This window comes from Etheostoma spectabile, chromosome 20, assembly GCF_008692095.1.
Source record: "Etheostoma spectabile isolate EspeVRDwgs_2016 chromosome 20, UIUC_Espe_1.0, whole genome shotgun sequence".
NCBI classification, from domain to species: domain Eukaryota; kingdom Metazoa; phylum Chordata; class Actinopteri; order Perciformes; family Percidae; genus Etheostoma; species Etheostoma spectabile.
Genome location: NC_045752.1, coordinates 19,955,084 through 19,971,623, shown reverse-complemented (window position 1 = coordinate 19,971,623; position 16,540 = coordinate 19,955,084). Strand labels below are relative to the sequence as shown.

The following is a 16,540-nucleotide window of genomic DNA, read 5'->3' as shown; positions in this document are numbered from 1 at the left end:
AAAAAAAAAAGGAGTATTCGAATCCCAAAATTGAAATCGGAAAACTACCCATAGAACAAATGTCTGAATAGTCAAATATTCGAATCCCGCCCTACTAGTGTCTTTGTCTTTTTGGAAAATGATAAAGCCTACACTGCAAAAAGATTAATCTACTGTAACTTTAGAGAAGTTGCATAACACTTGATTTAAATGCATCTTCCTGAGCTGCTGGAGGCGACAATGTGACAGTGTACACAGAGCCTCTTGTGTTTCAGTACACATCTGGGTTGATTTGGCCCTGGTTTAGTCTGGGATTAAACTCACCCTGAACTGGTCGGACTGGCTTTTCTTAGCCAGGATGTCAGGCTGGAGGCCGTCAGCTGCTACCAGCTGGTCCCGTTGCCTGGCCAGCCGGGAGCGAATCAACTCTGCAGCATCACCAAACTCCTTGGTTCTTGAGATTAAGCCCTGAGATTAGAGGGGAGGGGGAGGGGGGGTGAATGAAAGAAGTGATAAATCCTCAAGTGTTGTCTGTACTGTATAGTGGAGCATTGTATGAGGAGGACGTCCGCCTTGTTTTCAACTTTTGTTAGCAATTCACATTTCCACACTAGTCCTTTGTCCAAAACATCCGTTGCTCAGTCGAATTTCATGGTTTTTATTTGTGAAATGAAAATGTACATTATTGGATTCCTCTGTGCCATGTTCTAGTGAAACCAGGCTTAGAAGTGCCCTGCTGTCCAAAACATTTGAGTTGGAGAAAAAAAAAAATTCTTAGAAACTATTTGTTTAAACTATAAATATGGCAACTACTTCTGTTTCTCTGCATGTGTTTCTCTATTTTACATTTTTATGGAACTTTACTGGTAAGCTGAAGAAATGGCTTATTGATAATCAGATATGGGCACATTAAGACCTCTGGAGCGTCCTGCAGCGGCCAGGGTTTGAATCCGACCTGCGGCCCTTTGCTGCGTGTCGTTCCCCCCCCCCCCCCCCCCCCCCCCCCCCCCCCCAATCTCTCTCCCCCTTTCATGTTTATCTACTGTCACATCATAATAAAAGGGAAAATAATCTTTAAAAAAAACGGAAAAAAAGAAGATATGTGTACATTAGACTTCTGACTGCCTGTTGATTTTTGCTGCCTGCAGATGGTCTTGTTTTTTTTAGTTGCCGTCTTTATCTCATGTGTTGTGTTACTTGTTGTGCATTGTGCCTGTCTGAATGTTGGTCTTTGTGAACTCAGCAAAGACTTCCATTTTTATTGGTAAAGGTTTTCCTCAACCTCAAGCCCCTTTCATAACCACGACACATTTAAGGTAGAGTCTTGTTTGAGGGTTCATTGAACTCAGAAGGGAGTTCCCTTTCCATTGCTCCCGATTTGCAGTGTCTGAGTGCCGTAAATGCACGGCCCTGTTCATCGCTGCTTGCAACTTTAATTTTTTTTAGGTTCACATTTTTAAAACTGACCTGGGACAACAGATGACGCTCACTTTGCTGTTGATTAAAGAGCACTGTCAAATAAACAACTAAATGAAAAAGAATACTTAAAACATACTAGTGATTTTGAGTTTGGCATGTGGTTTCTCGCACACACACATTCAGATATTTTTTATTTCTTCAGTGTGATTAGTATTTATGTGTATGAAATAAACCATCCATCCAAAATGAAATGATTCCTGCAAAAGGAGCTTGGGCCTTATTAACTATTACGGCACACTATACATCTATCAAACCCTATTTGGAAATTATACATGAGTTTTAATCTAATAATGCTGACTTTTTTTCAGAATGTGCTCTGAAAGTTGACAATCGTAAGAGAAAAATTAAATATAAAAATATTTGGTTGTCCTACAACTGATTTCACACATCAAAGTGTCTTTCCAGGTGCCGGTGACTTCTATCGCATGTGTGAAAGAGGAGTATAAACCCTTTAGTGTCTCCAGAGGGAGCTGTGTGAAGTCTGATGAATGTCCTCAAGTGTCACTTGAGTCTGCGTCGGTTGGTTTTGAATACTTCTGTGTGTCCCAGACCTCTGTAGCCCACTGCTCATCTCTGACGCAGGCAGGATCCTCCAGGCTATATATAAACACACCTGAATCTCAACTCAACTGCTGGCTGCTCAGTGGCATATAGGGTATAGGAGGATGCTATAGGAGTGCAATGCTAATACTTTTTCAAAGCTCTGTAGACCAAAAACAGCCAACATAAAAAAATAAAGAGTGTCACCTGGGTTAAAAATCTCATACTGTGACTGCTGCTACAACCCATGACTAAAAACCAACCAATAGAGAGATGTCTTCAAATATCACATTTAAAAATAGCTTTGAAAAGAACAACCCAGAATACACTGGCCAAGGTAACACTGTGAGCACAATTTTTGACTAAAATGTCAGCTCTATAAGTTTATGTTTTATTTTGCTCAATTCCAAAATTAAACTAGGGTGGATGAGCTGAGAATTGTTTTTTTTTTACATTTCAATTACAAATTTGAAGAGTTACATTAAGAGGCCAAACATATCAGATATGTAACGTCAATGTAGAAATATTAAGTAGAAATCCAATTTTTTTCTTTCGAAATCCGATCAGATTGACTTCCATATTACAGTTCTAGTAGAATCCCAAAACACAAGTATGAACCTGGAAATGAGTATAATATGAGACCTTTAAAAAAAACTCCTTTACACATGCTTCAAATAGCTAGGATGTCCCATTTCACATCTGCATTCTGTCTTATGACTGTACTTGTCTTTGACTTTTGTGAATGAAAGGAACTGAACAAATGAATGAGAGTAGCGTGTTGGTACCTGTAGCCTGCTCTTCCTCTGCAGCAGTTGAGTGTGCAGCAGCTCTCGGTTCCTGACATTAGAAATCAGCTCGCCTTGCAAGTTGTCAGACCTCTCAGGACCGAAGACCGAGTCCAGCAGGTCCCCCTTCACCTGCAGCAGACTGAAACGCTCCTGCAGCTGGACACTTTCCTTCAGCAGGCGCTGAAAGAAAAGGACCAAAAAGGAGAATAAATCAAGTCTGTTGCAGTGGTGTTGAAATTAAGCATTGCATTTCCACAATTCCACATTGATGCAGTGACAGACCATAAACAATTACTGCCTAATGATGTTGCTTGTTGATTTTCCACTCGTTGCTTCTTCTTTTTTTATCTTTTTGTCTGTTGTCTGCGGTGTTCAGACTCTGCAACATTCAGGAAGTGCCTATTTTTAAGAGCAGATGCAATAAAAAGACTCCCCTTTTTATTGCATATACTTTATGTACAATATGTGTGTATGTGTGTGTGTGTCTGCTTGAATTTGTCAATGAAAACCATGTATAGCAATTTATAATAATATTGAGGTGACGCATCGTGATATCGAATTGATTGGAATTGTTACCAGGATGATCACAATCGAATCGTGAGACCAGTAAAGATTCACACCCCTAAGCCCTAATCACACAGGATTAGTACTTATTATTATTTGTAATAAGTAAGGAGGTTGTCTGTGATCCTAATCCCGTGGGATAGAAAAGATAGGGAACACGGACCCGAGTGCGGTGGCCTCGCACTGGCCGTCCACCGTGCGCCTCCAGGTAGCCAACTCTCGAGGTACAAATAGGTCACTAAATTGGAGTAAAAACAAGCTTCACTGATCCCGTGCTAATACGCCAAATAAAACTTAAACGTTGGGTAGTAACTCACACATTTTAAATTCAACCTCGGAAAATCTCTCGGTACAGAATTACGTTCAGAACTTCATACAGATTTTTCATGAGTGTACTTATACCAGTACTGCCACAGTGATGCAACTCTTACACAAGCTTTGACTTTGAAATTCATTTGACTGTAGACTTGAAATTGGGAGTTAAAATCTTTCTGATCTTTTTTTTCGAAGGTTGTGGGGGCAGCAAGGGGATAGCAGACATGTTATTGCACTGACCTGCTACCACCCTCCTCCTTTTGTCTGTTTTTTTGTCTGTTTTTTTTCTCCTTTTATTTCCTTGGTGACCCTTTGAGAGAGAGACAGTGCATCCCCATTTCAAGACAATGTATTAAGTGACAATTATCCCCTCATTGTTTTGTAATTGTGTAACCGTAGATGGAAGCTTTGGGAGAAAGCAGACGCTGACATGCAACAAAGATGCACCGTGAACAGGTGTCTGAACTGAACTTGTCAGAGCTCCCACTGAGTCTCTGATGCAACAAATAGAGCCACAACTGAATTGAATCCCACTCTTTTGAGTTCAAGGAGGAATTGTTCAGCGGTGTGTCTTTTTTTTGTGTTTTACTATCATTCCTCTATATATATATATATATATATATATCTATATTATTGTGACTATGTATTTTAAGAAGAATATAAGGAAGGGGAAGGGAATGTATATTATAGTTTATTTGTGATGACTCATTTGTAAAATTCTCTGACATCAGCGACATTATCAAACTTCAATCAGATTTGTTATCTTTCTTGTAGATAACTCTCACAGTTCCATAAAATATGCATGCATTTAAGACATAATCGAAGATGTGTGGCAACCACTGGCATCCTGTATTATGTGTAATTTAGAAAGGGTTGGAGCACAGTTCAAAGAGGTTTGATTTGAAATCAGTAGGGGTGAGCCCTAATATTGGACTAGTCTACGATTAGATCTAATGAGCCTGATCCAACGGCCAACGAAAGCAAGAAGGCGGTCAATTGATCTCCTCGGCTGAATCCAGTTTGTTTCAGATGGGTAACAACTGAAACAAAAGTAAAGCCATAGTCTCATCATGTATCTCGGCCTATAACGTGGTTGTTTTGTGTGCGGGCAAAGTTATAACAAGAGAGGTTAAAGTAAAGTTGCGCCGCTGATGATTCTCTGTAGGTTTATCACTATGGAGCGTCACCCCTTCACATTACACGTTATGTATCATTAAATATCATTACGGCTTCTTTTAGGAAATGTGTGTTTTACCTCAATGGTCTGGACCAACATGGCGATGTGGGAGAAGTCAGTAACATCAGCAGAAGCCTCCAGAACCTGAGAGACCATATGGCTCCACTGCGAGTAGACCAGCAGTGGATCCTGGAGAATGCTTCTCAGCCCCGACTCGGACTCTGAACATAGCCTCGTCACTCTGCATTTCACACTGCAACATGAGGACACAAGACATTTGTAACATGGACAAAACAACATTGTGGTTATAAAGTTATTTTAAGGGGAAATGGTTACATAATTTTCTTTTTAAGCATGGATTTAGTGTGACACAAATTTAAACTAGCCGTTTAATTTGGGCTTTTAGTGTGAAGGGTAGAAACGGAAGGAGTGAATCTAGCGTCATGTGCTGTCGTCACGATAAATGTAATAAAAGGTTTTACTAAGGGCGATAATAATAATAAAAGTGTGTGAGCCACCTTGGTTCATGCTGGTTGAGATTGTGGAGCCTTCATGTTTTTACTACAGTAGTTTGTGTGGTTAAACTTGGCTCATTTACTTTAGATTCCTTTGAGACTGTTTAGATTCATACAGCCCCAAATGCATGATTATACTGTACATGGGTTAAAAATGACAGAATTAGACTAAAGGCTATTTTTTATCTGAAGTCCCCCACAAGGTTTTGACTGGAAGGTTGTTGTTGTTGTTTTTTTTTTTTTACAGTGGTAGGATTCTGTTCACAGACCTCTGATGTTCTTTGACAACAGCCAGGACATCATCTGAAAGGTGGCGCGAGTCCTCCGAGAACCTGAAGAGCTCCTTAAGCTGAGCCTTGAGTAGTTCCACTTGCGACTCTTCCCCTGCCAGAGTATTCCTCACACCCTGCAAGACACAAATAAGGAACACAAGCAAAGTGAGCTGTTAGTGTTACATCGGATTTTGAAGTTATGGGAAATTCCTGACAGACACAATATCTCTCGGTTGGCTGAAAGGACTACAAAAATGTCAACAAAACTCGTTTGATGGAAAGTCAAAAGGCTAAGGCTAAAGGCTTACTAATGAGCAACTCTTAAGAGATTTCTGTCAAAACATCAAACTGCATTTTCAACAACAATACAATAAAACTGTATTTTCTTCAAGGTTAGGGCCATTACTGGAGCGTGTTCTATAAAATGGTTTGGCATTTATTACCATTACTTGTCAATGCCAATTCTCAGTAGGAAAATATTTCAGCTACAATGGCGTGTTAAAAATTTAGATAAACTGGAGTTGTTTACAATCCATTTCACGTATTAAACAATAAGTAAAAACAGGTTTTGTCACAGTTAGGTGAGAGCCCGTCTAGATTGCAGCAGATGACTGACAGATGAGTCCAACATATCATTTAGCATTCCAGTCACACCCAACAAAAGCAGCTCCACGGGTCCCAAGACACAGTGGACTCACAGTGTAAGTTTCTCCTTTTAAGCCTGCAAACATGTACATCCAGACATATGAAAGCTAAACTCCATAGAGGCAAAGTTTGTCATATTCATTTCCCACTTTTACACAATACAATGCTGCTTCTTAATCCACAGCCAGCGGTATCTTGCCAGACAAAGAAAGATCCAGATGAACGTGGCATGTCTCGCAGTGTGAGTGACCCAGATAGAAATCAGAATGAGATTATGACTCTACCACACCTCTTTGAGGCATTCAGTGGATCCACTGAAGTGATAACGCATCTTCACTGACAGGGCAGCGAGACTCAGGTTTCCAGTGCATCAGGCATGTGAGATAAGGTGGTAAAATATACTATGATGGTATAGATTGTATCACCTCTAAGATGTGTTTATTGGAGGAGGAAAGGCCTCAAAATGACAAAAATGAGTATGTGCAACCACAGAGAAGAACAGATAATGGGGGAGGACAAATATTTTATATGCTGGAAAGGTAATTGGTTTATTTAGATTTTAATTTTATTATTTATTCCTCATTTTCTCAGTATTTACTCCTAGAATTGGTTGACAAAGTAATACATTTAGAGCAGTGGCTGTTCACATCTTTCACCTTTACAGATAGCACCCCTTTTGTCATCGCACCCTATACGCGCCAAGACTTTCCATGGGAAGTGGTGTACGCACATTTCCAGCCCCGTTTTGTGTGTACGCCATGTTTATAAATTAGACTCCAGGTCTTTTCCTGCCGCACTAAGAGTAGACAGTATAGAAGTAAAACTGCACTTTAAGGGGCGGCCTCTAGCTCACCCAGTGTTCGCCCCATGTTGACTGAGTCCTGCAGCGCCCCGGGTTAGAATCCGACCTGCAGCAATTTGCTGTGTGTCATCCCCCAGCTCTCCCCTTTCCTGTCTATCCACTGTCACTATCTAATAAAAAAGGGAAAAAGCCCCAAAATATAATCTTTAAAAAAATTAAAAAAAATAAATGCACTTTAAAATGCAAGTGTCATTGTTTTTTTATGGGCGCCTTTTTTATTCAGTTATGAATTTGTTCAATAAAAGAATGTTGGAAATGATTTCCGTTCATCCATTTTAAATTCAACATGCAAGTTGTTGTATTTAAGCAGAGCACTGAAAGCAGTAGAAATGCAGAAATCAGTAATCTTTAATCACTGTTCTGTATCGCAAGTTTGTTATTGCATATTTTCCTTACATTGTGCAACCCTAGTAGCCACCAATATACATACACCAATACACATAACACAATAGGTGTCCTGCATCTAGACTACAATTCCACTAAAATTTAATACTGCTGATAAGTTTAGAAAAACCTACGGTGTATTTCCTCCACTGTCCCACCATCTGCTCCTCGGTGTGGTCCCCGGCCTCGTGGCCCTCCTCCAGTTCCTGGTCCAGCCCCTGCAGCAGCACCCTGAGGTGGCCAATGTCTTCTCCCAGCCGCAGGCATCTGGCCATGTACTGACTGTGGGAGTCCAGGTTGGAGCTCAGGCCCTCCTCCGTCTCACACAGGCCCTGCCTCAGCCTGTGCCAGCCCAGCCTCAGCTCCTCGGCCTCCTCCACCACTACCTCCGCCCCGGAGGGAGAGGTGTTGCCTCGCACCATCTCCGCCAACCCCTCGATATGCTGCAGGGTCTTCTCCTCGCTGGCCACGCTGTCGTCCAGAGCCTGGCACATGGGCAGAGGAAGAAAACATTACAATGGATGCTGTAGGTGTAGCTGTCCACTGCTCCTAATGCTTAGGATGGGTTACAATGCAGCAATCAAATTCCACTACATTGTACTGTATGTGATGAAAAAGATTTTTTTTAAAAAAAGGTATGGAAAAAAAAAAAAGTGTTGGCTTGGATACCAAAGATGAAGTTGGAACAATATATTAAGACTTAGACTCATAGTATTTCTTTATAACATGAAATAATTGTGACTTCCAAACAGGTTTTAAAGGGTAACCAACGTTTTTTTTTCCAACCTGGCCTCTATTTTCCCATGTTTTTGTGCCTAAGAGAATGATGGGAACAACAATCTTTGACATTAGTCCAGTATTAAGCAAGATCGCTACAGTCAGAAACAAGCTACAATGTAAGTTAATAGGGCAATTATGCAGCTTGTATTAGCCTTCATAAATGTGCTTGTTTTTCCGCTGACAGGCTCTGACTAGGCCTGCACAATTCGGGGAAAAATAGGAATCACAATTATTTAGCTTAGAATTGATATCCCAATTCTCTGCCACAATTTGTTTCTCACAAAGCGTAATCTTTATTGCACACACGAACTGTGACAACACAAAACAAATTGGCAGAACCAAACAGATTTTTTTGGCACCTATAGCACATTGCTCATCACCACAAGCCTGTAAACACAGAGGCTTTAGTGATGCAGTCGGCTCGTGAAATAAAGTGAGAATCAAAGTAAAAAAAAAAAAAAAAGTTATTTAAAAATCAAAATCGTGAACAGGGCGAATCAAGATCGCGATTTTACAACAATTAATTGTGCAGGATTAGCTCAGATTAATATTCTTTAATCTGTTTTTTTTATGGTAAGGATTTTTAAGGAGGTCGACTTTTCTGTTAAAGAGTAAGATCCTTTTTTTTTTTTTAAATAAACCATGAAATTGCGTTTGCTAAAGCCACCTGAAGCCTGTCCGATGAAAGAAGATTTGGCGTTAACGAGGTAACTTCAGGTTCAACCCAGGGTTTTGTGTACAATGACGGTTTATCACATGTTACCTGGTTACATCGCTATGGTAACTTATGCTGAACACCTAACCTGGTCGGGGGCAAGTTACGCTGAAGATTAGAGATCAAAACGGTGTAAAAGCACCGCCAACTGACCAGTTAATACTCAAATGTTAATGGCGCCACCGTTCTTAGAAGATCCACTGGAGCTTGATGCACGGAGATGGAGGGAGGGGGAGGGGGAGGGGGAGAGAGAGAGAGAGAGAGAAAAATAGAGAGAGAAAGAGAGAGCGAGAGCTGTGTACTCATAAAAGTTAAAACATTTACAGAGCAATAACCCCGTTAACATTCCCTCATGGGTATTTTTATGAAATTTGTCGGCTTCCTCAGCCATGTGTTGCCAATGTGCACATCGGTTTGAATTATGTTGTAAGCGTTGTGATTCATGATTCAACAGTGTTGGCCTTTTTATTGCCAGCTTCCCTTTCTGTTTAAGGAAGCAGCGACTGTATTGTGTTTTAAAACCGTGTCTGTGTTCTTCATATTCATGTAGAATTACAGTTTGTCTCTTCTTATGTAAATATGAGGCTCTGCTAGATGTTTGCGATTGGTTGTGCTGTGCACACACCGCCTCTGTCTGTGAATGCGCGGGTCTCTGGATTGGGAAACCCTTGGTTGATTGAACTAGTTGTTAACCACCATCGGGACACAGCATATGCAGGTTGTTAGGTTAGGTGAAGCTGGGGAACCAAAAACAAATTCAAGGCAGGTTGATTTTGATTACAGTACATGAGTACTGAGCTCCAACCTGGACTCCCACAGTCAGTACACGAGTACAGGCCTATATGTATATCTATAGCCTAGATTTTAGGATATGTTATTCCTGCTCTGTCTAAACGATACATTTTGACTCGTCGTCAAACATTTCAACAACATTCCTCCTCTCCTGAAAGATTGCCACACGTCTCTGTCTCCTTAGTGCCATCACAAGCCTCTACTGGCAACTCCTAACTACTTGAGAGACCTTTTTGAGCTTTCTTAAATAACTGGGAGAGTAAGAGTGATTCTTAGCTTTAAGAATCGTGATAAATTGCTTTTATACTCTAGTTTGAAAGTAGGAGTAGAGTTCATGAATTTTCAGCATTTAAGACTAAAACTGCACTTTGAGAAGCTTGATAGGTACGGGCCTTGGGCTTTAAACTGCGCAGTTGCATGGGACTACACAGAATTTATGAATATTGCAGTGTTATATATGTTCTCTACTCCTATGTGACCCAACAAGTTCTGCTATCACCACTGATGCTATAGATTAGTAGTTCCCAACCTTTTTTTTGTCTGAGGTACCCCCCCCAGACCTGTCAGATGAACTTCCATACCCCTTCATCAAATTTAAAATCTAATGTATTTCATAATTGTTGAACTGTCAATATTTACTTTGATTTGGTCAGCAATAGTTACTATAGTTTCAACCAATTATCCGCTACATTTAGCTAATTATTTCAATCATTAAGTCAGTACTTTTAGCGTTTCAGCCCCTTAGACAGTACTTTTAGCTTTAGCTACAAGTATCCGGGGTTGGGAATCACTTCTATAGACTAATTGGATCCATCCATTTATGCTCTTTTGATGTCATGCTGTAGTGGCACCTTTCACCATGAAGATAATTATATGTACTTTCCCTTTGTTGGATAGTATTAGAGTTCATAAGTGCATGTCACACAGCTGGGAAAATTTATACAAAATCCAAATAGAATTCTCTCCTGTTTCTCGCTGAAAATAAACTGATAAAGACAAAATATTATAAAAAAAAGTCGAGAGATCAAACAGCAGCTTCCTAATTTGGCTTTAGTGCGACTCACTTGTACGGCTTTGAGCTTGTTCTCGGCTGTATCCTCCCTCTCCATCAGATCACTCAGCTCCTTGGTCTTTGACAGCAGCCAGGACTGGAACCTCTGAACGCAGCCTTGGCACGTCTGGTGCTCCTCCGCCATCTTCTGAAGCAGCGACAAACGCTCCTAAGCACAGCAGGAGAATATTTAGCAGCGCACTTGTTCAAAACCAATGAACATCTATCAAAACACATCACAGACTTCATAGTTGTGCATCTAAGTGAGCAGCGTGAAAGTGAATTTGAATTCTCCTGTGACACTGAGATCTGTTGTCTGTTATCTCAACTACAAGACTTTTGATAGCACGTTGACGTTTTAGATAACACAGAGATTACCAAAAAGAGAGTTCACAGACGGGAAGTGTTTTCAGAAAGCATCATCCCGTGAACAAAGCATTATTTAAATCACAACATTCCTGTTTGGACTCAAAAGTGCAGATTTGCCATCAGATAGTGTGTTCATGTGAATGCATGATGTAGGTTAGGATTGCTCGGTTATGGTCAGTATTGAAATCATGAATATTTAACACCATTACTCGTTGACTTTTGGAAAGATGTTGCATTTATTCAACAGTGAAACAGTTAAACAAATCAACAGTGAAAACACAGAAGTGTGAAGTTTCCCTTTATACTTTTCCCATTTAAAAAGTTTTTTTTCCCCCCCCATTCTGAACACAAGACAAAATAGGAGTTTATTTGCAAAACGTAATGTGCAAAATAAATCGGTTTTCCTCGATTAAAGTTTTGATTCATTGCACAGCCCTAATGTGGGTACATAAAGATGGCTGCGGATGTAAAATCTGACAAACTCATGGACAAGGAAAGCAGCGGGCATGCATTCGTTACAGTTGACTGATCCAACAGTTTCTCTCCTCTGAATGCAAATCATTCCCGTCTGAAACTCAGAAAACAATAATCTCTTGTCTCCCTATGCAGCGCCTGGACGTGCTTATAGACACAGAATAAATATCAGCATGCTTTTCATTAACATCAAAAGTTCGTGCAGTTGTGGGGCTGAGGGACTTGCTCATTGTCTGCCACGGAAACCCAAACTTGTGTGTTACTAAACTTGGAACCGATAGGGTTCAAAACAACTCCATTTCCTTTTTGAAACTATTCCACGTTGGAACGGTTCTCAATGTCCAATCCTACGCATACGGCACACCGGATAGCTTCCACCGCACCATAATGTCCTTAGTAAAGACACGGCAGCCTTTTGAGCTCACAACCACAATTCCTTTTCCCTTTTAGTCGATTAGTCAACTAATCGGTCGTTTTGGTCTTAGTCGACTAAGATTTCTTTAGTCGAGCCGTTATTTTTTTTGTCTTAAATGCGGAGTATATTTCTGTTAAACACAGTATTTAAAGAGGTGCTTTTTGCTTGATTCTCTGTGGAGGAACTCAGTTTTACAGATGGTAAATTTACTCCATTTATATTGCTCATCTAGTCTTGACGGCCACTCAAAGCCCACAGATCTGTTGATTGAATTGATTGCGAGTGTTAGTTAACTAAGAAGTTCTTTAGTCCAGGACAACCCAACGGCTCAAAGCTGACAGTGTTTCTCAAGCTCTATGCTTCCTGTTCCAAAGACGCTGTTCCTCATTTGTTTTACTCAAGAAGATTAACAAGAAGAACATTATTCTCTTTCGGCAAATATTTCTTTAGTTCACCCATGAAATTGTCTTCTCTCCTCTTGTGCTCAGAGTGTTATTAAAGTATTATTCTACGCACGTTCTGCCAGCTAACTTGTGTGCACTTTCAAATAAACCACAAGCCCATGCACCATACATCCTTTCCACAAGCATAAGCAGAGCTGTCACAGACTGGGTGCAATGTTCTGATCCCTGACATGCACAAACAACAGCACATGACTTTTAACTATTCCAGTTCAAGTTGCATCGCACAATACAGACCCCTCACCCACCATTGCACTACAAATCCATCCTTGCATTGCTGCCAACATACTTTATCCATTTACATGTCCCACAAGCACTGCAGTCACAGCCTATGCTCCCATTACTTTCCATGTTTCATTGATTCGTACAGCGCTTGGCAAAAACGTTTTATTTTTTGTTCCCCCCATCTGGAATACCCTGCAGCAGGGTCTAAACCTGCCCCAGCTTGATCCCACTGAGGAAAAAACATCTTTGGAATCTTGTTTTTAGCATTTTAAGTCTACTTGGCACTTTTGTTTAAATATTATGTATTCTATTTGGTAAATCTTGTACGTACCTTTGTAATCAGTCTGTTTGTCTGTCTGTAACTGATGTTGTGTATTGTCCCAAACAGGTCTCTCCTGAGAATGACACCCTGGGTCTCAATTATATTACCTGTAGTGGTTAAATTGGCTTTTGTAGGGAGGGGGTGCCCTTATTCACGGTAAATGGTCATCATTGAAAATTGCACCGTAAAATGACTTTGTGTTTTTACACCAAAATGGTCCTTTTTCCATTAATGTGTTGGGTTGATTGGTTATTCAAACAAAGAGAAATACTTTACAATTCACTTACTTTATTATAATTTTTTACCTTTAGGCTAGTAGGCAGGTAACAGATTTTACCCTCTGAAAATGTTACCCTTTTTACCCTTGGAGGCTTAGCCTGGACCCATTTAAATAAACTTAATGCAATGCAAAACAACAATTGGCTTGCCCAGCTTGTTAATAGTGCATGTTCATTTTAGCTTCCAGTTTGTTGATGTAAGTTAGACGGCACCAACATTTAGCCTAATCATAAATGGTCGGGCAAGACAAAAGGCCAAGGTTTTGGTTCCAGATTTGTTTGGTGACTTATGATGGGGGGAGGGGGCCTTGTCCACCTACATAATTGTTTTAGCATTAAACACTTAATTTCCTGCATTTTGATGAATTCTTATGCACCCATTTCTTCCTTTTTCTGAATCAATATGCCTGAAATATCTCAATGTAAAGGGAAACATTACAATCCAAGTATAAAAATATAATGGAATACATTGCAGTAGGGACCCCATTCTATTGTACATATTGTATAAAACTAAGTTGCATGTTAAACCGGGACCGTTGCATGTTAAACTGGCTTAAACAATTTTGATTGGTTTAAAGCAATGCCAATAAACCACAGCACGTTTTCCTCCCATCACAAAATGCTGTGTGGACTAGCAAGACCTTGTCCCGCAGCGCTGTTGAGGAAGGTCTGACAGTGACCACATCCATACCAAATAAATAAGCCCCTCACCTCTGCTCTGTCTCGGACGTCATTGTAGGCCTCCTGCAGCCTCTCCTGGGCCTGGGGCTCCACGCTGGGGTCCTGAGTTCGGTTGTGCAGCGCGGCAGCCTCGTCCAGCAGCCTTTCCAGCAGCGCCGCCTGGCCATGGATATCGCTCACCACCACCCTCTGCTGGTCCACCTGCCAGAGCTTCTCCTTCACCCCCAGCTGCAGCTCCACCCCGACATCCAGGGCACGCTGCTGCCGCGTCAGCCACAGCTCAAACTCCTCGCACGCCTTCAGGTACTCGCCCCAGTGGAGCCACACCCACTCGATGCGACTGGGGTTGAGGGGAAACACATGAAGAAGAGTTACGGGCCATTTGATCCAAAAAAGTCATTTTCCGCGGGGTGGTGCGGAAGGGGGAGTGTCATTGAAACTGCTCATTTGTGTGACGTCCTGTTGTGTTCTTAAACACACCAACAAAGCCCAAGTAGACGTTAGATTTCACAGTTTTCCGAACGTGCTTGAAGGCAGTTTTATTACACAGGAAAGAGAGAAAGAAAAGAGACGAGCGAGACATGGCAAGTGCTTTGTTGTTGCAGGAAACATTCAGCTATTACACAAACTCCTGGTCAGTTCAGTGCTTGTGTTTCATTTTTTACCTTCATCATGTTTTAAAACTTTCTTGTGGCAGCGATAGAGGCAGTGATGTTTCCCATTTCCTGTACAGGACTCTCACACCGCCTCAAACCACAGCTCAAAACACGCCGACAAGTCGGATCGCTGGTTACATAATTGGCCACCGCGGTGTGACGTGGGGTTGCGTTTCTCCAAAAGTTGAGTCAGTCTTGACTTTTTGCCACAGGCCCGCTGCATTTATTGATTGCCCCCCCCCGTCCTTCAATATCAAGGAAAGCCCTGAATTTTTGCTAAACCGTCGGACGAGCGACGGAGGTCGTCTGAACGAGGCCTTAGGCTGACCAGTTTGGGTCTGGTTTACTACAGGGAGCTTGAAGACTAAGGCTGAAATCTCACTTCCCTTATTTGATATCTCCTCACTCCTCAATTGAACCGGAAGTTGTTCTGTCCCTCCTTTGTGAAGGCAGCCTCAAAGCTCTTATTTCTGCCCACTCTGTTGCCATTGGTCAACCAAATTCAAACCGCCACTGGGTGGGCTGTGCTTGCTCAGGCAGCATTTATGAAACACTAGGCTGGCTTTCCAAATTAATATCACTAATTGAGGAAGTTCAAACAGAAATGTGGGCGAGTCGTTTTCTGGCAGCTCAATTTTGGAGTGAAATGTGTTTTTGTACTTTATAATAATAATAATAATAATACATGATACTTAAAGGCGCCTTTCTTGGCACTCAAGAACGCCGCACAGGGAATTCATATATTAAAAACAGCTAAACAAATACTATACAACAGCAAAACAAAATAAATACTATACAACAGCAAACCAGATACTCTACAGCAAAACAACGGAAAAGGCAGAGCAATAGACCTTTAGGTGGAATAGAGAGTTCTAAACAGATGTGTTTTTAGTTGAGACTTGCAATGGGGGAATAAACCAATGTTTCTGAGTTGGGGGGGTAATGCGTTCCTGAGACGTATTATACATCTATTGCAAACACAAAGAACTATGTAACACACTAAAAGAAAATTAAAAAAAGCATAATAGGGGCTCATACATGCTCTTTGTGCATGTAGCTTTTCAGTATTTTGATGGTCCAGGTGTGGACCAATTACCTGAAAACCCACATCCGAAGCTATTCAAAACAGAGCTTTAACAGCCTAACTGTGTAGCCAAAGCTAGCCTCAGGGCAAACTAACCAACACGTCAGTGTCAAACACCTACAAATGACTACACACTGTACACCTGAATACAGCAGTGAGTAGGCCGCACCTGTGGCAGTGGATGATATAGGTGCAGGTCTCCTCCCACAAGCTTTTTAGGTCTTTGAGCTTGGCGTGGGTGTGGTTCCTCAGCTCGTCATCTTCGCTCTGCAAAAGGTTCTCAGCTGCCACCAGCGCCATGTCCATCTTCATGCGACCCTCGTGCTCCGACTGATGGATTTTCTACACATTAAAGTAGAACACAGAGAATAGCATTATATTCAGTGTACAATGTTGACATAGTGCACAGTATATTTGGCAATAACAAAACTAAATAATGCTCTCAAATGGGAAAATTACTGTGAACTACTTAGAATGTGAGGATTGACAGCAGCTTTCTTCATTTGAACAGTGAGATATAACAACAACAACAACAACAAATGCAGACAAACACCTGTCTAACACATTATGAATTGATTTGCATTTTAATGAGGGAAATAAGTATTTGACCCCTCTTAATCACAAAGATTTCTGGCTCCCAGTTGTCTTTTCCACAGGTAACTAGCTGAACTTAGAAAGCACACTGGAAAAAGGGAGTGCTCCTAATCTCAGTTTGTT

The 16,540-nt window shown here is 41.1% G+C and overlaps 1 protein-coding gene across 1 annotated transcript in view; it reads right to left on the bottom strand.

Annotated features, from left to right (window-relative positions):
- The window catches only part of syne3 (spectrin repeat containing, nuclear envelope family member 3), a 43,271-nt gene that overhangs the window by 21,209 nt on the left and 5,522 nt on the right, over positions 1 to 16,540 (bottom strand). Inside the window, exons 3-10 of the mRNA XM_032499810.1 lie at positions 15,993 to 16,165; positions 14,114 to 14,423; positions 10,872 to 11,027; positions 7,655 to 8,005; positions 5,627 to 5,763; positions 4,921 to 5,095; positions 2,784 to 2,966; positions 304 to 447 (exon numbers count right to left, since the gene is read on the bottom strand). Coding sequence (XP_032355701.1) covers positions 304 to 447; positions 2,784 to 2,966; positions 4,921 to 5,095; positions 5,627 to 5,763; positions 7,655 to 8,005; positions 10,872 to 11,027; positions 14,114 to 14,423; positions 15,993 to 16,165 — 1,629 coding nt within the window. The remainder of the gene's footprint in view (positions 1 to 303; positions 448 to 2,783; positions 2,967 to 4,920; positions 5,096 to 5,626; positions 5,764 to 7,654; positions 8,006 to 10,871; positions 11,028 to 14,113; positions 14,424 to 15,992; positions 16,166 to 16,540) is intronic.